Raw genomic sequence first — 24767 nt, 5'->3', positions numbered from 1 at the left:
GAAACTGTGACCGATCATGGATCTAAAAGTAGGATCTAGAAGTAGGACATGGTCCTCTGGAGGTGGTGATGGGGACCTCTTTTGCCAACACCTTGCATAGGGTCTTTTCTGTGGCTGCTTCTGATCAAATATCACCCGGGTCTGTATGCTCATCTACCTAAATGATGAAAATTAGGAGCATGATAGAGGCAGCTTCTCCTACAGTCATGCAGAAACAGTGAGAGAGTAGAGGATTTTTTTTTTTTAAGTAACTGTACAGGATTGTTTATAAACTGAACCAGATGAATTCCTAAAGCCAAATGTGTCTCACTTTTCAACCCACCACAAGGTGCAGGTAGGTGTGTGTGCCTACAAACTGAAGAGAGCCTTCTTACCTTGAAATTAGTTCAAGAATATTATAGATTGGGGCACCTGACTTGCTCACTTGGTGAAGTGTCTGCCTTCGGCTCAGGTCATGATCTCAGGGTCCTGGGATCGCGCCCCACATTGGGCTCCCTGCTCAGCGGGGAGTCTGCTTCTCCCTTGACCCCTCTCTGCTGCTTATGCATGCTCTCTCTCTCTCTCTCTCTCACACACACACACACACATAAATAAATAAATAAAATCTTTAAAAAGGAAAAAGAATATTCTAGACTATCAGGCTGCCTGGTTCTGTTTAAAAATCAGTCACTGATACTTTCAATTTTTCTAAAAAACAATTTTTTAAAAGATTTTATTTATTTATTCATGAGAGACACAGAGAGAGGCAGAGGGAGAAGCAGGCTCCATGCAGGGAACCCGATGTGGGACTCAATCCCAGGTCTCCAGGATCAGGCCCTGGGCTGAAGGCGGCGCTAAACCACTGAGCCACCCGGGCTGCCCTGAAAAACAATTTATGAATTTATCCCTTGTATGTAGACTGATTTCAATGGAAATAATTCAGGTATTTTTTTATTTGAAGTTTTTCTGGAGATGTTACTACATTTCAGAATAGATATACTTTTTTAAAAAGCTTTATTTATTTAAGTAATCTCTACACCCCCTGTGGGGTTTGAACTCATGACCCCAAGATCTAGAGTCACATGCCCTTCTGACTGAGCCAGCCAGGTGCCCCCAGAATAGGTACACTTTAGGATCTGTAGCTTCTGAATTCTTTAGAGTTTGGTGTAACCAAATTTCATCAGTGATAATAAAAAATATTTGAAACATTTAAGATAAAAAGCCATTTATTAGTATAGTCAGTATTTATTGGGAATCAAGTTCCAGACATTGTGCTGAGTACTTTAATACAAAAAATAAGTTGGTATTTATTAGGACTTTTTGACATATTAGAACTCTTTGTTAATGAGGAGCCATTACACAAACCTAGGTCTATTTGACCCAAAGCTGGAATCTTACCCGCTACACTATATTGCTTCATAGTACGGTTAGTGGTGGAAATCTAATTGTAATTGTGAAATCATTCTTGACAGCTCTGTTAGTCAATCAAATTTCTGAGCCCTTAATAGGTACTCAAATTTCTACATATTTGGTCTTTTCAAGGAGTTTTCCAGTAGTTAAAAAAAGAAAGTTTCTTTTTAATTGCAAATATAATAAAACTATAGGCACAAGTAAGTCTTTGTGTATGTATAGCATTGCATGATTTTTTGGAGAATTATTAGCCTAATCCCTTAATAATCAAGGGTATATTTATGTTTATATGTTTCAGTACTGAAGCATTTATGTAATGTTAAATACTGATATTTGTGGCTAATCTTAGCCACTAGTGACAAAGTTGAGCAAAAATAGTACAATCAGGTCAGATGGAGCAATGAACACCAATGTCATATAAATTCCTTAGAAAATACTTGCAAATTTCACGTTTCTTGATATTGTTAAAATGTCAGTTCCCTCTGTTTTACTATAGGTTCATCACAATCCCCAACATAACCCCAGTAGTCTTATGGAGTTCAACAAGGTGATTCTAAAATTTATTTGGAAAGACAAAGGTACTAGAGTCGCCGGAACAAACCTGCAAAAGAACAAAGTCACAGGACTCACGTTACCCATTCACACTATGATTTCCAGACTCAGTACAAAGCTACCATAGTCAAGGCAATATGGTATTGACATATAGATCAATAGAACAGAATAGAGAACTCATAAACACACAAATATAGTCAACTGATTTTTGAGACAGGTACAAACGAAATTCAATAAAGAAAAGATAGTCTTTTCAACAAACAACTCTGGAACAGTTAGATGTTTGTATGTAAAATATTAAGTAATTAAATAATGAACCATTACAAATATTGCACATCTTATACAAAAATTATTTCAAAATACGTCAGAGGCTGAAATGTAAAGTTCAAGGCTATCCAAGGTCTAAAAGATAACATAGGCGAATACCTGCTTGACTTTAGGTATGGTAAAGAGTTTTTAGATATGACAGCCAAAGCAAGACTCATAAAAGAAAAAATATAAACTAGACTTTATCAAAATTTAAAACTTTTGCTCAGAGAAAGACACGGTTAAGAGAATCAGAAGACAAGACACAAAATGGAAAAAAATATTTCCAAAGATAAATGTGACAACAGATGTGTTTCCAGAATATATGAAGAACTCCCAAAACTCAACAAGAATAAGGGGCACCTGGATGGCACAGTTGGTTAAGCGGCCAACTCTTGGTCTCACTTCAGGTCTTGGTCTCAGGGCCGTGGGTACGGGCCCCACATTGGGTCCATGCTGGGTGGAGCCTCCTTAAACAACAACAACAACAAAAAAATTAGTAAGAACTAAACAATAAAATCCTAGACAAAAGGCTTGAAACAACACTGCATCAAGGCAGATGTATATGCAAGCACACACATGGAAAGATATTCAAAATGGTTAGTTATCAGGGAAGTGCACATTACACCAAGTGCTCATGTGCTCAGAAGTATTAAAAGCAAGGGGAGCTCTCTAACTTACTGATAAGAATGCAAGTGGCACAACCACTTGGGAGAAGAGTTTGGCAGTTTCTTATAAGCTAGATGTTCATTTACTATAAAGACCAAAAATCCCACTCCTATATATTCACCCAAGCAAACTGAAAACTTACATACAACCAAAACCTTGTACACAAATATTTATAGCTTTATTCATAGTCACCAAAAATTGGAAATGGCCTAGATGTCTTTCAGTAGGTGAATGGATCACTAAAACATGGCACATCCATACAATGAGTACTACCAACAATGGAATACTACTCAGCCACAAAAAGGAACACACTACTAGGTCATACACCAACATGAATAAATCTTAAATACACTTTGCCAAGTGAAGGAAGCCAGACCTAAAGGTTACATATTGTGTGATTCCACTTATATGAGATTATGAAACAGGCAAGACTCTGGGGATGGAAAGCAAATCCCAGTGCTTGTCAGGGATTGGGGGTATAAGGAAGGGCAGGACAAGAGAATTTGGGGGTGGTGATGTGATACATCTCTCAGAATCATAGAACTATATGCCACAAAGAGTGAATTTTACAGTATGTAAATTTAAAAACTCAACCCCAGTTTCAGGAGAACCCCAGGTGGAATTCAGACCATGACAATTGAACATAACTGCATTAAAATGGTTGATATAACTATACCAAAAGGTTGAGTAAGAAAGGGGACCTAGTAACTTTGGGAAACAGTGTGTTGACCAAATACTGTAAAGCTAAAAATAAAAAGAACCATATATAAAGAGAAGCAAACCACTACATTTTAGTTGGGTGAATCTGTTTCTCCCAAGGGTATGGATTAGGAATTCCGAAGGGCTTTGTAGGTACACTATGGTTGAACAAATCAGTAAATATCCTGTAGATAATAAGTGCCACATTTCTCATTGTTGGAGACAGAGATTATAAATAAGCAAAGAGGAAATTCCGGGATGAACCCTGTGGCATTGGGTTGGCATTGGAGGTAATGGCATTAACTCAGAGTAAAATATAGAAACAGATTGTTATGGACCATATAATTCATATGTTGAAGTTGTAACCCGGAATGTGACTGTATTTGGAGAAAGGGCCTTTAAGAAGGTAACTGAAGTTAAATGAATCATAAGGATGGGGCCTTCATATAAGATGACTGTATTCTTATAGGAAAAGAGAGAGAAAGAGAGACCATGGCTGTGTGAGGCCATGGACACCTGCCACCCAGGGAGAGAAGCCTCAGAAGAAACCAACCCAGTCAACATCTTAATCCTGTACTTGCAGCTTCCAGAACTGTAAGAAATTTCTGTGTTAAGCCACCCTTTCTGTGCTATTCCATTATGACAGCACTAGCGGACTAGGGCACAGATAGATAAAGAAATATGGATATGTGTGTATATTCCCTTGTTTTGTCTGCTGAGAGGGACTAGAAGCTGTAGCCCCCAGTAGCAAATAGAGCAACTAATCCTCTAATCTTGGTTTCTAAATACATTGTCAATCCAAGGAACTGGGGATCCTTGGGGAAGCAGATAATTCCAGGGCTGGGGTGGGGAAAACAACAAGATAATCCTGAAGCATTGTGTGGTGCCTGAAAGTAAGGAGATGCTAAAGGAAAAAATTCAGACCAGGTGGGTATGGCAAAAAGGATATGGAAGTCAACTTGAAAGAGCTCCCAATGGCCCAGGTCAAACCAGTTGAAATTTGAGCTACAAAATAAATTATAGTAATAGATGGCAATTCAAATAATAAAATAAATATATGTGAGTTCATACTAATTAAAGAAAGGAGAAAGAAAGTAACAGAGAGGGAAGGAGGAAGAAGAGAGGGAGGGAGGGAGGAAGAGAGAGAGAAAGGCGAAGGAACAACTATTTTTTAAAAAAGAATTCCAATTAATAAATGTAGAAGGGATGAGTGCAATCACCATTAGAACACCACAGTAATTACTGCTTAGGGTGAATTCCACCCTAAATTAATGAGCAAAAGGGTAAGGAAAAATAAGATATTTGCATGATCTCGAAGTATTCATCAAAGAATATACTTGTTAATGACAAATATCTTCCCCACCATCAAATTCTAGTTAACTGTGAAAAGAAAAAAATGGTAACATTGTAGTGGCGTAACAGGGCCAACACCACTTCGAGCAGTGCTCAAGGACAACATTGCCAGTAATAAGGCATCAATGTCATGGACCCTCCAGGATGACACGCTGTAGAAGGCATGTCACCTCAATGGTATTATCCCCCAAAACACATAACTCTATTTAATCATGGTAAGACTTCAGATAAACCCAAATTGAGAGGCAGCCTACATCATGCCTTACCAATGCTCTTCAAAAATGTCAAAGTCATGCAATGGAAGTAAAGACCAAAGAACTACTGCAGATGGGAAGAGGCTAGGGACCCCTGACAATAAAACACATCATAGGGTCTGGACTGGACCCTGGAACAGAATAAGGATATTGCAGGAAAACCAAGGATGTATGAATAGTCTGAAGTTTAGTTAAGAGTATTGTACTAATGCTAAGTTTTCTCGTTTTTTTATAGAAAATTTTCTTCAGATTTTATTTATTTATTTATTCTTGAGAGACACAGAGAGAAAGGCAGAGACACAGGCAGAGGGAGAAACAGGCTCCCTGTCAGGTACTCAATGCCATACCTCTGGGATCACGACTTGAACGGAAAGCAGATGCTCAACCACTGAGCCACCCAGGCGTCCTCTAATGCTAGGTTTTGATAATGGTACCATGGTTCTGTAATATAGTAACATTAGGAAAGTGGGGTGCATAGGCACGAACTATCTCTCCTATCTTTGCAAGCCTTCCTCCTGGGATGAAAGAAAGGGAAATAGAAAGTAACACTAGGTGTTTTCAACATGGAAGGAGGGGGTACCTAGGGCTCAGCAAGGTTAAATACCTGCCTTCAAGTCACATCATGATCCCAGGATCATGTGATCGAGCCCTGAATCAAGCCTCACATTGGGCTCCCTGCTCTTTGGGGAGCCTGCTTCTACCTCTCTCTCTCTCCCTCTTCCCCTCCCCACTGCTCATGCTCTTTCTCTCTCTCTCTCAAAGAAATAAGTCTTTAAAACATATATAAACATAGAAGAAGAGAGAAGTGAGTCATTAAAAATCAGGGAATTGGGACTGATGTGGAGCAACCCCACCATCACTGAAAGGAGATAGAAATTTCAGGAGCCATACTGATAGAAACTCAACAGGGAAATAGAGGATTAGAAGTGCAAAGACTTGAGTCCTAGCCAGGCCCCATGGCTCCCCCTGCAAAGTTTGACCAATTATTTATATAATCATAGATAATGTCTAAAACATGTTACTTAGATAATACATGAGATGATTCTTGACAGATTCAGGTTTCTCATACATGATTCAGTTTCACCATGGAAACGATGGCGATAACAGTAATCACGTTGCTTGATGAAATAACACATTTAAATGTTGCCATGAAAAAAGAAATGATTTCTGTTTCAGATTCTGTTTCTTCATCTGGAAATTGAGCATGGATTTCCCTAGGGTCCGTCCAATCACATGTGACTGTAAGCACCACATGAAATACGTTATACAAATGTTATAATAGCAGAACGAGATGGAGCTTTCTACACACAGTCCTATCTTTCTTTGACAGAAGCAATATGAGAAATTTTTCATTAGCACAAGCAATCTTTTCAACAGCACATGTATGAAAAATGGAATAAAATTCACCCTAACGATAAATGCAAGAGGCGGGGAGAGGCGCCTCTTTACAAAAGCATTATTTGTTTATGGAATGTTTCAAAGGTGACACTGTGGAGCCTACAGGAATGCTCCCCTGCTGCATCGAAATGGAACATAGTTTTAATTTTAATATAACCGGTTTAATGGTAGTTGGTCCAGAGAGTATCGCTTTCATCACAGCAGGTCAGCTGAGCATCCACGCAACAGGCATATGCAGAAGGTGTACTTGTGTACGTGTGTTCAAACAAGCAACAACGGGTGGTTTCTGCTCTAGGTTTAGGTGTCAGAAAGCTGTATGAAAAGTGTATCAAAAAAAAAAAAAAACCCAATGACCTCCTTCGCCCTAACCCACACCCTGTCTGATCTTCCCCCTGCCCCCCGCTCCCCACAGCAGCAGCAGCAGCAGCTGCGAGGCTGAAATGAGGAAACCTGACATTAGCAGTGTGTTCCCTCCATCCCTGTCCCCAGTGGGGCAGGCAGGAAATGCCAGCCTCCTCACAGGAAAGCCTGTTGTGGTGAGATTTCCCGATTTACTTTATAAATGCAAGAAGGCCAGATACAGCAGGAGATAAGCGCTCAAGATTGCAAATGCTTATCATCGCTCAGGGTTCTGGGCCTCACAGCCATGACCAGTTTCTTCTCTAGAGATGGAAGCCAAAATTCAGTTTGCTTCCAAATCGAAAAGCCTCCCCAACTGAAACATCTGACCATCTGCCCTTGTCGGCCCTTGCGAGAAAACCATTTCAGACAGCTTGCTCAAGTTTGACCATGAGTGATGTTCTCGCCCCAGGAAGGCCTAAATAAAGAGAATCATCTAGGGGTGCAGTAAAAAAAAAAAAAAAAAAAAAAAAAAAAAAAAAAGATTGGGGTAGCTGGTTCCCCAAGCTAGTAGCTGAAGACGTGGTACCCATTGGACTCTGGTCTCAGCTGACCCAAGAAATTTCCAGTGAGAACTGCTTTTGCACTGCTGGTGCCACTTCTATACAAGGCCTAGCAGAATGAAAAGGACAGAGATCTCAGAAGCACAAGACAGCTAGCTAGCTCAGTGGCTAGCTGAGTCAGAGAAGGGACTGACGGTTCCATCTGAAAGTCAGGCATGCTCCGGTCGCCACACAGGCCGGCCCCTTCTGGGGTCAGAATTTGGAGGGAAGAGTGATAAGGATTGGAAGGGGCATTACACACTTCTTAACTATTTCTTCAAGATCCACTTCATTCCACCCCTCCCTCCCCTACTAGTCTTTTTTTTTTTTTTTCAATAGAACCAAAGCCATCACCCCCAGAAGCAGCAAGTAGGCCTCACAGAGTGGGGAACATAATTCCTTTTCCTGTTGTCCCCACATTACCAATCACGCTGAAGCAATGAGAACCTCACAGTCCAATCCTCTGCTCGTCCCTCGTGGCACTCACGGAGCTGATCTTTTAAAAAGAGAAAGGAAGATTCGGGACAGACCTATGTTCCACTTGCCCCCAGCCAAAAACCTAGGAGACACCTTCCTTCACAAAGTCTGATGTGAAAACGTGTACCGAGAAAATGAAAACACACCCTCCCTCCACTTTTGATCTCTTATCTAGGGAAAGCAGGTTCCCTGAGAGGAACTCACAAGGCCGTGAGTCCCCAGTGTTTGTTGTGTTAAGTGGGGGACATTGTTTTATGTTCAGCTATGACGTGCATTGAAGTAATAGTGAGAGACCAAGCTCTCTCTAGGACCCCACTGCGCCCGTCTATCAAAGTTGAGAGTCACCAAAATAAAAATAATAATGACACCTCAGACCAGTATCTCATCAGACCAGTATGGACACAGCATCTCTTCCATCTAGAGGCTGGAAGCACTTGGTCAAAAGCATCTCAATTCTCAAAAAAAACTATCCTTAGGGGTATTACTGGTATCCGTCCTCATTCAAACATGGCCCACACCTCACCCTGCAACTACCACCTCCATTTAAAAAATATACCCCAAAGACCTTTGTGTGGAAGCTAATTGGCATTGGCCCCGCCCCAACTTTTGTCCAGTTTTTTTTTTCCCCCTTTTTTCTTTTTAAAATTGAGGCTATGAAGGCAGGCAGGGGGCAATGAATAAAGCATCTACACTCCATATAACACGCTGCGGTGTCCTTGGTAGCCAGAGTAAGCGTACTTTTACTTCTGTGGCATTTTTCTCAACAGCAACCCAAAGAGTTATTTTGTTTTCAGCGAATACCATCATCCTCCACCTCAAAGCTGAAGCAGACACACTGTCGTCCCACTCCACACAATTATGTTTTGAATCCTTTAAGATCCCGGACTCATTGCCCCCAACACCGCGGTGGTTGTACAGGCAGCTTTGAACGTGATGGATAACATAGTCTTTGCGAACCTTTGCCTTCTCAGAGATAGCAAAGTGATGTTACTCAGGTCCTTCCCAAGACCCACCCTCCTGCCCCCGGCAAATGAATGAATGAATGAATGAATGAATACGTGAATGAATGATTCCATTCTACCAGAAAAAGCATCACCCAACTTGGAACCATACTGGAATTATTTATGAAGGATTGGCATTGGCCAACTTCGACTTCTGTCTAGGTTTTTTTCTTCTCACTTTTAAACAGGAGCAAGGAAGAACAATGTCTCCCAATAACCTAAAAAAATATATAACCGTAGATGAGACTAGTAATATGCTCTTTAAAATTACTAAAATTTAAGCCGGAACGGGGCTCAGGGATTATCTAACAAAATTAATTAATTGATATTCATGAAAAGATAACTTAAGGAAGAGAAAAACTAGCTAAGGGAGTTGAAGGAAAGAATATAATGTATATAAAAATCTTTGGTCTTAAGAGCTCCTCTTTGCCTTAATGCTCAGTCTTATTCATTCTCCAGTAACCTTACCTCTTCATCCACAGTCCTGGGATTTTTTTTTTCCTTCAGAAAGAGAGAGCACTTGAGTGGGGTAGTGGGGTGAGGAGTGGAGAGGGGCAGAGGGAGGGAGAGAATCCCAAGCAGACTCCATACTAAGCACAGGACTTGATCCCAGGATCCTGAGAGCATAACCAGAGCTGAAATCAAGAGTCAGACACTTAGCCAACTGAGCCACCCAGGCGCCCCAGTCCAAGGAAACTTTACATATGTTTGATCTGCAGGTGGAGGTGAGGGATGAATCTGTTAGCTTAGGAGAGGCCCTTTCTCATGCACCTGCTCAGATCACAGATCTCTCCATCCAGCAGTTCTCCATCCTTGCTCTGAATGCTCCTTAGTTTGAACCCCATGCTCCTGCATCCTAAGAGCCTCTGCTACATCAAGAATATGCATGAATGAGTGTGTGTGTGTGTGTGTGTGTGTGTGTGTGTGTTGGTATGTGATGGGAATCAAAGGACCAGCCCGCTCACACACGTCAGAACCCAAAGTGCCCCAGTCTGACATCTCTTCTCATGGACCCTGTTCTACTCACTGCTTCCATTTCCTGGACTTATCTCCCTGAGCAGATTTCCCACTTCTTCTCTCCTTGTAATTTCCAGGAGCTCAGTCTAGGTTTGCAGCCTGTCAAGGGCTACAAGAGGACACAAATAATGAGAGATAAGGAGCGTGACATCTTGTTGGCTACCCTTTAAAATCTGAAATTGCTTGTTGGAAGAGCAGGAAGCAACTTCCTTCCTTCCTGTCATTAAAAGCAAAAGGGATAGGAAATGTAGAGGACGTTGAAACTCAATGTGATTTAAGTCTTTACTTGGGGTGGAAAGACCAGAAGACTGCTTTATACACAAGGCTACACAGGGCGAAAAATATTGTGGATGTGCAACGAATAGATCTTGATCATCCCAGAGGGTTCCAGAAAAGTTAAATCAAGTGTTTCAGCATTGTCAAGTCTTTTACTCACTTGAGGAAACCAAATCACAGCAAAACACTATTTCCCAGTTGTATTAGTTTGCTAGGGCTGCCAAAATAAATACCAAAGTATTAGTGGCTTAAACAACAGAAATTTATTTTCTTGCTGCTCTAGAAATGAGAAATCCAAGATCGAGGTCCCAGCTGGTGTGCTCGCTCCCGAGGCCTCTCTCTTTGGCTTGCAGTTGGTAGCCTCACTGTGCCCACACGTGGTCTGTCTTCTGGGCGCCCACACTCCTGTATACTACTCTCCTGTTCTTATAAGGACACCAGTCCTACTGGATTAAGCCCCCCCCCCCACCCCATTTCACCTTATTTACCTCTTTAAAGGCCTCTTCACATGATGCATTAATGTTCTGAATTACTGTTGGGTAGGGCTTTAGCATCAGGGGGACACAGTTCAGCTCATAACACTACTCACCAGGAGCAGAACTAAAACCGGAACCCAAAGTTCCTAACTCTAGAACATTAATTTTCCATTGATCCACATCCTTTCCCAGGTTCCATACTCTCACAGAATTATGGCATATGCTTGTCAGAAGGCATCTCAGGATGATCTAACTGTAGCTCTCTCATTAGCTGGATAAGGAAGCTGGGCCCTAATGGTCTTGCTTGGGAATCATAGAACCCGTGGTGGCACCACCCAGATAAGGACCCAGTCTTCCCCACTGGGAGCCTTGCTTGGATTCCAATCTCCAGCTCTCCTCAACTCAACACCTGAGTCACGTGCTAATGACCAGGCTCTGGATTGCAAATCTATGGCCCGAGGAAGCAGCCTGGTACAGGCTGGCAAGGGAGCAATACCCTAGAGTAAGAAAGCCCCCTCCCCTTCTCCTTTGGAAGCAGTTAGAAGGATAAGCTGGCTTTAATGAGTCTTCCTGCCCCGTCCCCTTCATTCTCTCCTCTCTTAGGCTCCTCCTTATGGCAGCTGTTACCAATTTCAGCAATTTTCTCCTGGCAAATTGAAGGCTCCAGGTGACAAAGGGAGTTGGCTAATATCCTTCTAGAGGATGAGAGAGCCTGGGTCCTAATCCCATCCCACCCCTGCTCCCAGACACGGTGGTTAGGGCTGTAGGCACTCCCTGGGTGGGCATCCACAAGCCTCCCAGTGCCCTCGTGTGCACACAAACACGTCCAGCCCTGAGACCCTAGCTGAAAGGGAGTCCAGATCGGGCCTCACTGCATTCTCAGCTCCTCTGCTTTTTCCAGGACCACCAAGATTTTATTATGTGCATGATCCTTGGCGTGAATACCCCTTCTGGGTCTTAAAATTACAGGAAGAGGAAGAAATAAGGAGGCATACATGCATATGTGTGCACAGACACTGAAGAGTTTGGTACAAAACTAGCAGAGGACCCCTCCATCAGCCGACCACACCCACGGTGCTTGGGGAAGGGGATGATCTCTTGATCCCCAGTTAAACTATTTATGTAAAAAGGAAACCTATAGGTGAGCACTGATTTCCTCCAACCCTGCAAAGCAGAAAATGAATTAGTACCTGCAGGTGAAATGTTCCTGTCAGTTTTCCCTTAGTAACAACATGATGGCTTGGTTTAGTATCATAGTCCCCTCCTTCCTCATTGTTCAGAAAGAAGAGGCGGAGTTAAATAATTGTCGCACACCGCTACGTGTCTATCTGTATGGACACTGGGTGTCCAGCAGTGGGCAAAACAACCTCAACACCTGCCTTCAGGGAGCTGACACTCTAATGAAGGGAGGCAAATCTTGGGTAGATAGGTCTGCAAATAAGGATGTGATAACTCTGAAACAGAAGAAAGGGTTTGAAATCAGAAGCAGGTACTCAGAGCGATCTCCTAGAAGTCCCCTTCAAGAAGAGAAAAGAGACAGGGGGGTGAAAAGAAAACAATTTCAAATCTCCAACTATCCTGGAAAGAACCCCTCTTTTTTTTTTTTTAAGATTTTATTTATTCATGAGAGCGGCAGAGGGAGAAGTAGGCTCCCTGCGGGGAGCCTGATGCAGGACTCATCCCAGGACCCCGGGATCACACCCTGAGCCAAAGGCAGACCCACCCAGGTGTCCCAGAACTTCTCTTTTGAAAAGCATGACATGTGGGTAGGATGTATTGCCCGACAGAGGGGCACCGTCTGTTTTATTTGTGGTTGTTTGGAATAGCGTGTGTTCCCTTTGGGAGGGAAGACGATCTCTCCCCAGTCCCAGGAACAAAACCAAGGGGGCACTGGCTCCTGTACTTCAGACCCCACCCCTCCCCAAGCTGCCTTGTTTTCCTAAGCAGTGGTCAGGAATGCGCTAGGCGGGGGCGCCTGGCCGGCAGCCCCGAGCCCAGGCAGCCCCAGTCACGGTCCCAGGCTGGCCTTTCACCTCCGAGCTCTCCCGGCTGCTCTTATTAAGCAGCAAAATGTTTCAATATGTTGAGCTTTGGGGGAGGGACGGAGAGAAAAATCGGGATATTGTTGAGAAGGAAATAATGAATAACCCCGCCGCCAGTCTTCATACCCCCCACGTGGGGAGATCTGGGTGATAAGTGTGCTTTCCCCAGAAATGGAATCCTAGCAATTGCTTTTGCTCAGAAATTTCCAGAGCCGGTTGAGGGGTCGGGAGTAGGGGAGGCGGAGAAGAGGGAACAGGTACCACATTAATTTTCTAAGTGTCCAGAACCAAAGCAGTCAGGGGTCTGGGTACCCAAAAAGGAAGGACCAGGAGGGGGAAGCATGAGAAACTGAGGCAATGGGGATCCCCTGGTGGCTCAGCGGTTTAGCGCTTGTCTTGGGCCCAGGGCGTGATCCTGGAGTCCCGGGATCAAGTACCACGTCGGGCCCCCCACAGGGAGCCTGCTTCTCCCTCTGCCTGTGTTTCTGCCTCTCTCTCTCTCTCTCTCTGTCTCTCATGAATAATAAATAAATAAAATCTTTTCAAAAAAAGAAATTGAGGCAATGAATTCTCAGAGGTAACACAGCTGTGGTTTTGTTCTGATGAACTGACACATTCTCTACCCTTACCTGTCACCCCCACTTCCCCCCCAACCCAACCCAACACACTCGAGGGCTCTGGACAGGGGCCTGGTGAGCAGCCCTGGTTACAGGAGACTTGGGAGCAGGGAAGTCAAGGGTGTGAAAACCACCCGCCAGCCAGGGAGAGAGCACACAGGCAGCTCATCCGCAAGGCAAGGCAAGGCCCTGCTGTTATGTGCAGAACAGCCCTAGGATTGGGCAACTAAAACAGCAAATGTGGGCACGTTCACAGAAATCTGAGCCCCATTCGAGACTAGGTCTTGCATTGAAGAAATGAGCCAGGATTCCAAAATTTAAAACAAAACAAAACACAAACTCGAGGACCCAGAAAGGACTCTGAATGAGGGTGTTGTTAAATGTGTTTTAAAATTGAAATTCCATGACAGGGCCGCTTCTCTGACCTTTGCAAATCCCCTTGCTCTTAGAGATGCTGCCTAGAAAACATGGGTCCGAAAAGGATGTATGCCAAGGAAAGTCCAAATAAGGGAAAAAGTCACCTTTAAGTAAGATGAACCTAAGGACTTGCAAAATCAATGAGGACTTCTGTCACAGTGTTTAAGTCTGAGAAATAATTATTTGCATGGCAATCATGTAAACCTCATCAAATAAAAGAAGGCCTGGGTCTCAGTGTCTCCTCTTGGCTTCCCATTTGCGATACGTGTGTGGTTCCCTGGGTTCCTTGACATTTCCCAGCAACACCGTGAGGTTTCTGGAAAAGCAGCTAGGGGCAGATGGGTGGCTGTCTATTAGAACAATTCATCAGACGGCAGTTGAAATATTGATAAGAAAACGGAAATCAAATTAAAAGACGGGAAAAGAGAGAGGAAGGGGGAGTGGGATGAAGAGAGGCGTCACGGAGGAAAGCTGCAGGGCGCGCAGACCAACGAGTGGTTTCTACAGCCCCCCAGCTCCTGCAGGGACTGAGGCTGGCTGTCTGGATGCGCGCTGCAAAGAAAGGCACACTCGGACTCTGGGCAGCCAGCAGGTTTAATTCGGCTTCACGGATCGGATCGGGGGCTCCGGGCACAGAGAATTAGCACCCAGTGCTCCAAGATCCTGGAGCCAGCTCCTGCTGGCTGAGCAGGAAAGGGTGTCTAAGGTGAGCGCGCGAGCCGAGCGAGCGTGGGGAACCTCTGGGGGAATGCAGGGTGGTGGCAGCGCCTTTCTCTCCCCTGCCGGGCTGCCTGTTCCAGTTGCAGCCGGGAAATGCTTTCTGGGGCTCTTTCTTTCTCTCATTCTCCCCCTGGAGCTTTCTTTTCTCTCCTTTTTTTTTTTTCTTTTATCCTCTCTCTCTCACTTTCCTGGCAAAGTGCACTCCAACTTTCAAAGAAAATGGGGGACAGTCTCAGCAAGGACCTGGGGATAGAGGCAGGGCACAGGAATCTAGGAGCCCAAAGGAGCATACCTGGTCCCTGAACTCGTGGATGTGTGTTGTGGCTTCAGGAGCCAAAAAGCTGGAATTTGTTAGTGGGGAGAAAAGTGCTTTATCAGAAACACATTGGCTGCCGGAGAAGCTGCACGCTGCCACGTTAAAGATGGTTTAAAAAGAAGGAAGGGAAGAGGGGAGAGACAGCCGCCAGACTTGGCAGGGCAGGGAGAGGCTCACGCAGAGGCACCTGGCGTCCTAGGGTGGTTTTTGCACCCGCCAGCCCAAATATTCAGACTTCAGACACCATCTCCTCTGCCACTCGAAATGAGACTGCGTCATTCATTGTCTTTGTCTCTGCCATAAAACTATTTTCTTGAAGAAGCAGGGGCTGAGGGAAAGGGCCTCCCTAGATCTCCAGAACCTTCAGCCAGTCTTCTTCCCCAGGCAGTCCACCAGCAGGGAAGAGGGGGGGCAGCTGGACACTGGTGGGTTCCAGGGGTAGCAGAAGAGCCAGGCAGATCTGTGTCCTGAGAGCCTGAGCTGCAAAATATCTGTTCCCTGGGGCCTGGGGCCTGGGGCCTGGGGCTGCCTCCCAGGGGAGACCTACCTCTATCCCGGCAGCCGGCAGGGGCAGCGTTCTCTCTTCTGGCTGCGACGACCCCAGTGTCCGCAGGTGTGAAACTACCCCGGCCTGGGGGAAATGGGTGTCTCCCCCTGTGGAGAGGGGAGGGTTGCAGGTCTGTGGGAAGGAGACCCAATGACGTGAGCTGGCTCTCAACCTTCACCATCTCCTAGCCTGCGGTCTGGAGGCAGAGGCGCAGGGCGGGTGTCCAGCACCTAAACCATTCGGATCCTCCTTGCAGACCCAGGCGGAGCCCAGCCTCGCAACTCCCCGAGTCTTCTCCCTTTGAATTTCTCCTTCATCACCAACCCCCACCCCGACCCCCCACCGGCTCACCGGTGTGGGGAGGTACCGTCGGGTCACTGAGGTTTCTCCTACCCAGGTTGGTTTCGCGGCCTTCCCGACCTTCCTCACCAACCGAGGATGTTTCAGACAGTCCCCGACACATCGTCTTACGTCAAGGTAAGACATGACAGCGCCTTTAAACAGGTAATGACCCCCAGCCCCCTCTGCCATCGGGGCCTACGGGCCCTCCCCGGGGGAAAGGACGTGGAGGGTCCGCGGGCGTGTCCGGAGCCTGGGGCGCTCCCGATGGGTCGTAGGAGGGTGGCACGCAGACCCTCGGGCATCCTTGGTTGAGGAGGACCGTTTGGGAGACTGAAGGTGGGCAGGGCGCCCAGACGCCAGGCCCGGGACCGCGCGCCAGGGTGGGACTCCAGGGGCCCTGCGCTCGCGCCGCTGGCGCACGGCGGGTCTCAGGGTGGGGGCCTGTGCGCGGGTGTGCGCGGGTGTGCGCGGGTGTGCGCGGGTGTGAGCACGCCCCGCGCTTCTCCCACCGCTTCCAGGCCCCGTGCGTCCTCAGGCCCACCTTCCCTGGCCCCACCCGCCCCTCCCGAGCGCAGAGCGCGATCTCTGCCGACGGATCGGACGTGTTCTTCACTCACAACAGTTCCCAAGAATGTAAACAAGCCGGGGCCGGGACATCTGGGTTACACGTTCAAATGAAAAGCAACCCCAGGGGGCGGGGCTGGGGGTGCCCGGGGTAGGGACCCGGCGCGACCTCCCTCCTTCCGGGTAGCCCCGGGAGCGCGGCGGCTCCGAGCCTCGAGCCTCTGCAGCGGGAGGAGGAAGGGCGCGCCGAGCCGCTGCAAACCAACGGGTCGGGTCCCGGCCCCGCCCCCGCCCCGCCCCCGCCCCAAACCCCGCCCCCGGTGCCCGCGCGGAGCTCCCCCTGCGTCGGCGACCGCAGCCCCGGGTGGGGGGCACCGTGTGCCCGCACGTGGCCGCCTCCGTGGGGTGCGACCCTCCGGAAGCGCCGCTTTGGCGTGCAGCCCTCCTCCCATTTCTCTAAAGGGAAATTTGTTGACACAAGGTGGCACCCCCCCCCCACCCCCTCCCGAGGTCTAAAGGAGTTTTATAGCCACTTTGGGAGCCCGGGTCCTGGAGCCCCGGCGAGTACGAAGGGTTCCATCTGCAGTGAATCAATGAACAATAAGTGAATCAGTGTATCGGCGACAATCAGTGGATGGACGGCCGGACGGCGGCCAGGACTGGGGGACGAAGGCGCGCTGGGGTTCGTGGAGCCCAGTTTTCCCGGGAGGTTAGGCCGGGGCCCCTCCCACCCCCGCCAGTCCCAGGACCTGAAGCCAAGGGCGCTCTCGCTTCCAGCTCTGCCCCCGAGGCTGCAAGTGGCCCCGCGCGGGGAGCTGCAGTATCCCTCCCACCGCGGCCCCCCCACCCCCCCCCTGAGGTCTGCACCCACCCGGGGACCCCAAACCTCGGGGATGGCGAGCCCCAGAGGGGCACGTGGGAGCCCGGGAGACCCACCCAGGCCGAGGGTCGGGGGCAGAGCGGGCCGGCCCTGGAGAGCGGAGCGCCCGGAGTGGGCAGGAGGGCGAGGGGAGCGAGCAGTCTAGGAGCTGCCCGCGGCCAAAGGAGCCGCTCGCCGCAGGAGCTCTTTTCAAGGGGGAAAAAAGGGATTTTTCAGCAGCCACAAAGTTTGTATTGTTGCACAAAGGGGTGCATTGATGGCGGCGAAAGGTCTGCGTAGCGGGGACAATCTTGGGTCTGTTCCTCCGGCTCCCTACATCGACCATTTGCCAGAGGGGCGCAAACAGTCCCCGGCTGCCAAGCCCCTGCCGCGGCGCGTCGGGAACCCGGCTCCGAGGCTGTAGACGAACACCCCGCGGGCCCAGGCGCCCAGGCCCGGAGCCTGCAGCCAGCCGAGCGGCCCAAGCCGCCAAGGGTGCCCACTGCACGCGGCCGCGACCTGGGTTCTGAGAACCCGCAGGGGCCTCGGGGAGGTGCCCGCAGGAGGGCGCTGAGGGCGGGGCGAGGCTGGAAGGAGCAAGGGAAAGGGCCAGAGGGAACCCGGGTGACTCCAAGACAGGGACGGCGCAGCGGGTGAATAGTGGTGGCGACTTGAATTCAGGTCGCCCTCGCCCCTGCCAGGCCCTGTTCTGAGCATCGCATTTGTGCTGACTCACTTAATATTACTAACAACCCTAGGAGGTGATCCATTTTGCAGATGAGAAACTGAGGCCTTGACAGGTTAGCAGCTGGTAAGGGGCGGAGCCACGATACTATTAATAATGGCAGATTCGTGCTCAGGTTTGCGACAGCCCTGGGAGGGTTAGGTCCCCATTACAACCCCAAGGTACGGGTGAGGACACTGAGGCACAGAGAGGTCAGGGAACTCGTTTGAGGCCACGGAGCTGGGACGTGCAGAGCAGGAATTCAAACCCCAGGAGCCGTTTTCTCAGTGAGCCTTCCGACCTGGACGGTCAGCTGGCAGATATGGGGCGGAGGACGCGGGAGACCCCGCGGAGCCATCCTGGCCCCCAGAGCGAGGAGGAGCGCAAGGCGCAAGGCGGGAGGCCACGCGCGTGCCCCACCCCGCCCGGCGGGGTCCTTCACTTTCCAGACCTCTCCTCGCTCCTTCACCACCTGGCCTGCCTTCAGCCCGTGCTGAACCGGGGCGAGACACCCCTCCACCCCACACACCAGACCAAAGGAGGCTTATGGCCCTAGAATGTGCGCAGCGACACGGCCCAGGGGCAGCATCTGGCCGGCAGGTCCTGCAGCGGCGCTTCAAGGACGCAGGTCTGTACTCGGAATAAATGCCGTTTGGGGCGCCGGGAGGCCGGGCGGACGGAGAGGGGAGAGGCTGAAACTCTCCCTCCCCCGCCTGCCCCCACCCCTACCCCGGGCCGCGGGTCCAGGCGCCGCCGCCCTGGGTGAGAGTCCCAGCACCTGGCTGGTCTCCACCTCTCGTCCGCCTGCGCTCTCTGGCCGGCCCCGGGCTCCCTCGGGATCTCCCCGTCGACGCCGCGTGGTCTGGGGACCCTCGGGGCGCACGGACCCTCCCCCAGCCGGGCCCGCGGCCCCCGGCCTCCCGCCGCCGCGGCCTCCCACGTAGCGCCCTGAACCCGCTCAGCGCAGAGGCGGGAGCGAGCGTGGGGAGCGGGCAGGGCGAGCAGAGGCTCTAAATCTTCCTTCAATCTGTGAGTAGATGAAGTCTGAGAAACAAATTCAAAGCAGGCGCGCCTGCAGAGCCTTCCTGCAGAAATATTCCCCGGCATTCAAGCGCATCCAGGGGCGGCTCGAGCAGCCTTGTTTGGCTAAGGTCAGACGAGACTCGAGTTCTCCAATAAAAATAAATCTCAAATTAATTATGGCCTCGAGCGAGGGGCCAGACACTTGAAGCCGAAGTTGTGCAGTCTGGGATTTTGGCGCTCGCTCGCCCGTCCCTCCCCCGCCCCCCCTCCGCGCCCCCTCCCCCCTACTCTCTTCCCCCCCCCCCTGCACTGCCTGCACTGCCCGCGCTGGACCCGGGTTGGGGGGGCGGTGGGGAGGGATGGAAGGATCCGCCCGGGACGCTCCGCCAGGCCGGGCATCCTTCGGGGTTCCCAGTGTCGGAGTCCCGGGATCCGAGGAGGCACCCCGCGGCCTGGGCTCCGAGCGTCGCGCCCTCCCACCCCCAACCTGGGCCGAGACCAAAGCAGCCCAGGAAGTCGCGCCTGGAAAGTCTTGACCGGGTCAAAAGGGCTGACATTGAGCGAGCCAAGACACGTTTCACCCAGCCGCTCCCCTCCCGGGGGGAAGCAGGACTTCCGCGGCTTTGAAAATACTGTCAAGTGCGGACGGTGCGAGGCCAGTCGTCCCACCCAAGTCCCAGCGAAGATGCTCGACAGACGAATGTCTCCCAAACAGTCGCTTTCTGTCTGGACGTGGACGTGCTTTCTGTCTGTAGGGGACCCTACAAATGGGTCATCAGTTGGGTTCCCTCCCTACCCACCTAAGTAACTTTTGTTTTAAATGCTGGCCCGGCCCCCCCGCGGGCTGCCAGCGCTCCCTGACTTGACAGCCAGTCCCGGCTGGTGGAAGGAGCACCGGTGGCCGCAGGCACCGGCTCCCTGGTCCCCAGCCCTGCCCAGTCTGGGAAAGGCGGGCGGACAGTCTCTAGTGAGCCAGGAAAGAGGGTGTGTGCCAGTGTGTGGGCTGGGGTAACCAGTCCCCAGCTAAGCTAGGAGAAGGGAGAAGGAAGAGGGGGAGAGGGGAGAGAGAAAGGGGAGGGAGAGAGAAGGGGAGCTGTTCCACCTCCCCAACTCAAAGACAGTTTTCATTTGCAGCGGGCCTTACCACAGGCTCTCTATCAATTTGTCTCAATGCAAACATTCAAAATATTCTCTTTGGCTGCTCGTGAAAACAATGTGAGCTGCCAGGATCAAACCATCTTTCCAGATGTCTGGTGGTAACCACATGAAACAGGGCAGACTTGTTTACTGTTGTGTTTGGTTAGGGCTTTTTCCCCCTTCGGGATTTAAAATAGAAGCAGCAGCAGGAGTTGAGCGTCAAACCCAAAGTTACATAAGTGGGGCAAACTTGCCCACCAGCCGGTCAGGATGGGGTGGAGGGAGTCTCGAATCCCTCTGAGAGCTGCGGTTCCCAGTTGGGGTGGGGGGTGGGTCCTTCTTTCTGGGTGGAGGGCCATGTGAGTGGACAGGAGCTCCTCATGGTGGGGCTGGTAAATAGCAAAAGGCATGGCGCCAGTGCCAGTCAGTGAGTCACGAAGGGGTGACAGTCATGCCAATGCCAGCCTCTCCCCCCTCCCCATCTTCAAAGTTACGAAACTGTCATAGCTTTGGTTTCCCAGGGAGAAACAGAGAGTGCTATTGAGTCCCACAGCTAACACAGGACGGCAAGTGCTCATTTTAATGTAGTTTCACATTGAGCAACTCGCAATGGGAGAGGCAGCGCCTGCAAAAAGGAGTTTGGGGGTGCTCGGGGTGTGGGGGTGGCCGTACTGACCAGTGCAGTGAAGATAATAATACGCTCTTTGCCAGGCCTCATAGGAGTTGGGAAGAGAAACCTAGCCAATGTTTGTTGCTGCAGAGGTGCCTTCTCAAGCACTAGGAGGGTCGTGCAAGGAAGGGGGAGTGGAGCACTGGTGTGGGGTGGCCATTAACAACCTCAGTGTTTGCCCAGGACCAGGAAGGGGGCCTCCCGGTGGTGAAGTTGGAATCCCTTCTGCCTGAAAGAGGGGCAATGTGGCTGGGGGTGCCGGGTTTCTGGCCAGGTCCGGGTGGGAAGCGGTCTCCCCGCACCCTCCTGAAAGCCCTGTTGTCGTTTGAAGGTCGGCAGAGTCTGGGCTGAAAAGGAAACAATTTGGGGTTTGAAAGGATGTAATTCATTCTTCCTTTCCCTTTAACCTCTTTCCTCTCTGGAAAGCATGTGGAAAAGCTGAAGGGAAGAGTGAGAGGGCAGGCGGCCGGCCGCGGGGAGGAAAGGGTTAAGCCTGATTTCTTTTAATTGAACTCCAGAACTGGTGGCCCCAGGCAAAGGGGGGGACTGACCCCGCTAGCGGTAACCAGATGTGCGGTCCCAGGGGAGCCCCGGAGCAGACCCCTGGATTGAGAAGCAGACAGGAGGTGGGGGGGGGTCGGCCCGGCCCCCATCCCACCCCCCACCCCACCCCCACCCCACTCCCCCATAAGCACACCGAGTCTCAATTGCTGGCAGGCTACACCCGCCACTCCAGGTCTGGTCACGTTCAGACCCGCGTCTGTATTCGAACCCAAAATTGGAGCTGAATTGATGAGACTAATTTCGAGAGGGGGGTGGGGGGCGGGCGGGAGGGAGGCGAGCTAGCTTTCTGGCTCAATCGCTCCAGAAGAAATAAAGAATTAATAAGTCACCTTTTTTCGCTGCTGTGGACACCCTTTTGAATTTTTTTTTTTCCTTTCCAATTGATTCGGATCTCCTCTGGATTTTTTTTTTCCTCCTTCCCCGGGTGGACTCTTAAATAAAACTGAAAAAGTCCAAAGCGTGGTCTGGAGAGCGTGGACAAGGTAACCTGTTTTGGAGGTTGGGGAGAAGGGAGTCAGGCCGAGAGCGCCCGGAGGTGTGGTGGTGGTGGGGGGGGTCCCCTCGCTGAGCCCGGACTCCGGAGGCTGCCCCAGCCCGGGCGATCGGCGGCGGCGCTGCAGGGGGGCCGCGGGGAGGTCTCCGGGTGGCGGGGGCCGGCCAGGCTGGCCTCCCGGCTGGGTGGGGGTGATGGTCCCGAGCACTGACCCCGGGGGCTCACGGTGGGGGCGCAGTCTGAGTCTGTGCGGCGATCTTGCGTGCTGCGCCCTGGAGACCTGCTGACCAGTGTGGAGGCGACGTGCTGCGGTTTCTTGGGGCGCTGAGTAGCGCTGCCTGGGGGGGCTCTGGCCGGGCGCCGGGACCCGGGCCGTCTGGTCCAGGTAAAGCGCCTGGGGTCTGCCCCTAGTCGGCGCGGGTAGGTGGCCCGGGGTGCCGCGGGTCCCGGCCCTGGGCGGGCGCCGGGAGCTCTCCAGGAGCGAAGGGCCGGGACGCGCTGCCCCGGGGGCGCCCTGCTGCTAACAATGCGCGGGGAGCCGGGTCCGCGCCCCCGACGGCGGGGTCCTTCCGAAACCGCCCCGAGTCCGCGTCGGCAGCCGAGGGCCCCGGTGGAAAAACTCCCATTGGATGCTTTTCTTTTTTCTTTCTTTCTTTCTTTCTTTTTTTTTTTTTTTTTTTAATGGTTGGTTTGCTTCGGTCTGAGTCGAGATCTTCCAGGGCTGTAGGCTCCAGGTTATCCCCAGCCCGAGTAAACTCTCCCCCCCCCCAACACCCCACCCCACCCCCAATAAGTTTGCCTCCGGCTGGAAAAAGCATTAATGAACGTATCTGTGGGAAGAAACGGAAAGTGAATGAGTCAGGAGGGCCACCTTCGGCCAACGGCCCCGGGAAAAGGAAGGAGGCCAAAGGCGCTTGGTTTTGGACTTTGGGGGAAGGTGTTGGGGGCGGGTGGGTGCAGACTGCGGGAATCAGGGCGCGGGCGCCGGGCGTGGACGCCGGCATTGTTCCCAGCTCGCCCTTATCTCCCAGGAGCAAGTATCCTGTGTGCGCCGCGCATGAATGTATCTGGGCATCTCCGGGTGTATTTATATAGTGTGTGTGTGTGATGCGAAAAGCAGGACCAGCAGAGGGGAGGAAGAGGGGGTGTGGGGGGAGGGAAGACGAGGGAGAGCAGAGGGGAGAGGAGAGGAGAGCGCGAGACAGAGAGAGAGAGAGAGAGAGAGAGAGAGAGAGAGAGATAGGACTTCCTCCCCGATTCGCAAAGTGAAGTCACTTCCCAAAATTAGCTAAAAAAAAGTTTCATCCGGTTAACTGTCTCTTTTTCGCTCCGCTACAACAACAAACGTGCACAGGGGAGCGAGGGCAGGGCGCTCGTGGGGGGCACGCAGGGAGGGCCCCGGGCGCCAGGGAGGCCGCGCCGGGCTAATCCGAAGGGGCTGCGAGGTCAGGCTGTAACCGGGTCAATGTGTGGAATATTGGGGGGCTCGGCTGCAGACTTGGCCAAATGGACGGGACTATTAAGGTAAGCGATGCGGCGGCGGGCGCGGGAGCGGCGGGGCCGGCCGGGGCGGCGGGCTCGGCGCGGGGCGCGGGGCGCGGGGCGCGGGGTCCCGGAAGACGTGGCCCTCGCCCTCCCTTCCGCGCCCCGGCTTCGCGCCGGCTCCTCCCGCGCCCCGGGGGCGAGCCTCACGCGCGGGGGCGACCCTCCGGGCGCCCGGCAGACAGCGATCCCCCCACCCCCTGCACCCACCCCCCCTCCAGCCTCCACCCCCCGCACCCCTCGCCCCAAGCCGCGCCCGGTCCCCCCCCTACGCGCAGCGGGCCGGGCTGCGGGCGGGGGTCGCGCTAGCACCGGGGACCTCGGGGGCGGATCCAAGCCGGGGGCCGCAGACCTCCGGGCCGCCGCTCCCGCCGGGCGGGCTGGGCGCCTTGGCCCCGGCGCTGGGCACTGGCCGGGCGGCCGGCTTCCTCCTGCCCGAGGCCGACGGCGAGCCGGGGGCGGGAGCTGCAGCCGCCAGCAGCTCGGGGCCCCGCGGGGAGGGCCCTGGGCGGGCAGGCGGCTGGGTTGCAGGCGGGTCGGGGTGCAAGTGAGCGTGCTTGGGAGTCCGTCTGCGCGGGCTGCTCCACTTGGAAGTGCCTGTTTACATGTCAGCGCGGGCTGGTTTCCCTTCCTCTTGGTACTGGTGCTGCCGGGCTCTGCGCCTCCCCCGGACTGACGGGCCCGCCCCGGCGCTCCGCCGCGGGCAGGGGACCCCTCCGCGTCCGGCTCTGCGTCCGGCTCTGCGCCGCTGCCCCGCGCCCCGGGCCGGCTCTGCGCCCCCGGGAGCGCTCCGCGGGCTGCCCAGAGAGGGTCCCGCGCCCGGCCGAGCCCGCGGCCCCCGCGCCCGCCCTGCAAATCCACCCCCACCCCACCCCCGCATCCTCACCCCACACCTCACGCCCGGCTCTAAGGTGCAAAATGCAGCCCAGAGGGATGGATGAGGGTCTGGGTTTCGCATCAGACTCGAGGGCTGTTGCTTGCCTGGCTCCTCCTGGAAGCGGGAAGTGGGACCAGGAGCAGAGAGGAGGGACACCCCCTAAGGTGACTGACCTCCGAGGACCGAGAGGAATGAATGGGACCGGGAGTCGGCTTCCAGGCTGTCCCGCAACACCAAGCAGGGCTCAGTCTGGAAAAACTATTAGGCTGGTGAGTGGGGACCGGCCCAGCCCGCCATTCCCCAGAACCCAGAGGCATCAACGGCTCGATCGCTGGCTCGCTGGGGGCTGAGCTCAGAGGAGACTAAGATGTTGTGCTTGGAGAATTTAAGAGATTTTTATCATTCGGGTGGAGTCGTGGTTTTTATTTTCTAAGGTTTTTTTCGGAAAGTCTGAAACATGCTGACTTAGGTAAAAGGCACCAACAGAAGGAACTTGAAAATCTGG

General features: G+C 51.8%; 1 protein-coding gene and 1 non-coding gene across 4 annotated transcripts in view; one reads left to right on the top strand and one right to left on the bottom strand.

The window, feature by feature from the left end:
- Window positions 1–1187: 1187 nt before the first annotated feature.
- Window positions 1188–23346, bottom strand: LOC111095785. Its single transcript, XR_005359055.1, has 2 exons — window positions 21680–23346; window positions 1188–2717 (listed from the first exon to the last, which is right to left on the bottom strand). It is a non-coding gene; the product is annotated as a WAS/WASL-interacting protein family member 1-like (transcript).
- Window positions 14354–24767, top strand: part of FLI1 (Fli-1 proto-oncogene, ETS transcription factor) — a 122756-nt gene continuing 112342 nt past the window's right edge. The window contains exons 1-2 of one of the 3 annotated variants that reach the window (XM_038535664.1): window positions 14354–14590; window positions 15865–15944. In XM_038535664.1, coding sequence (XP_038391592.1) covers window positions 15906–15944 — 39 coding nt within the window. In that variant the 5' untranslated portion in view covers window positions 14354–14590; window positions 15865–15905. Of the gene's footprint in view, window positions 14591–15864; window positions 15945–22997; window positions 23368–24767 lie in introns of those variants that run through there. The other 2 variants (XM_038535662.1, XM_038535665.1) reach the window with 2 other exon arrangements.

Source organism: Canis lupus, chromosome 5 (assembly GCF_011100685.1).
Source record: "Canis lupus familiaris isolate Mischka breed German Shepherd chromosome 5, alternate assembly UU_Cfam_GSD_1.0, whole genome shotgun sequence".
NCBI lineage: Eukaryota > Metazoa > Chordata > Mammalia > Carnivora > Canidae > Canis > Canis lupus.
The sequence above is the reverse complement of the archived record's forward strand: the minus strand, read 5'-3'. Positions and strand labels throughout refer to the sequence as shown.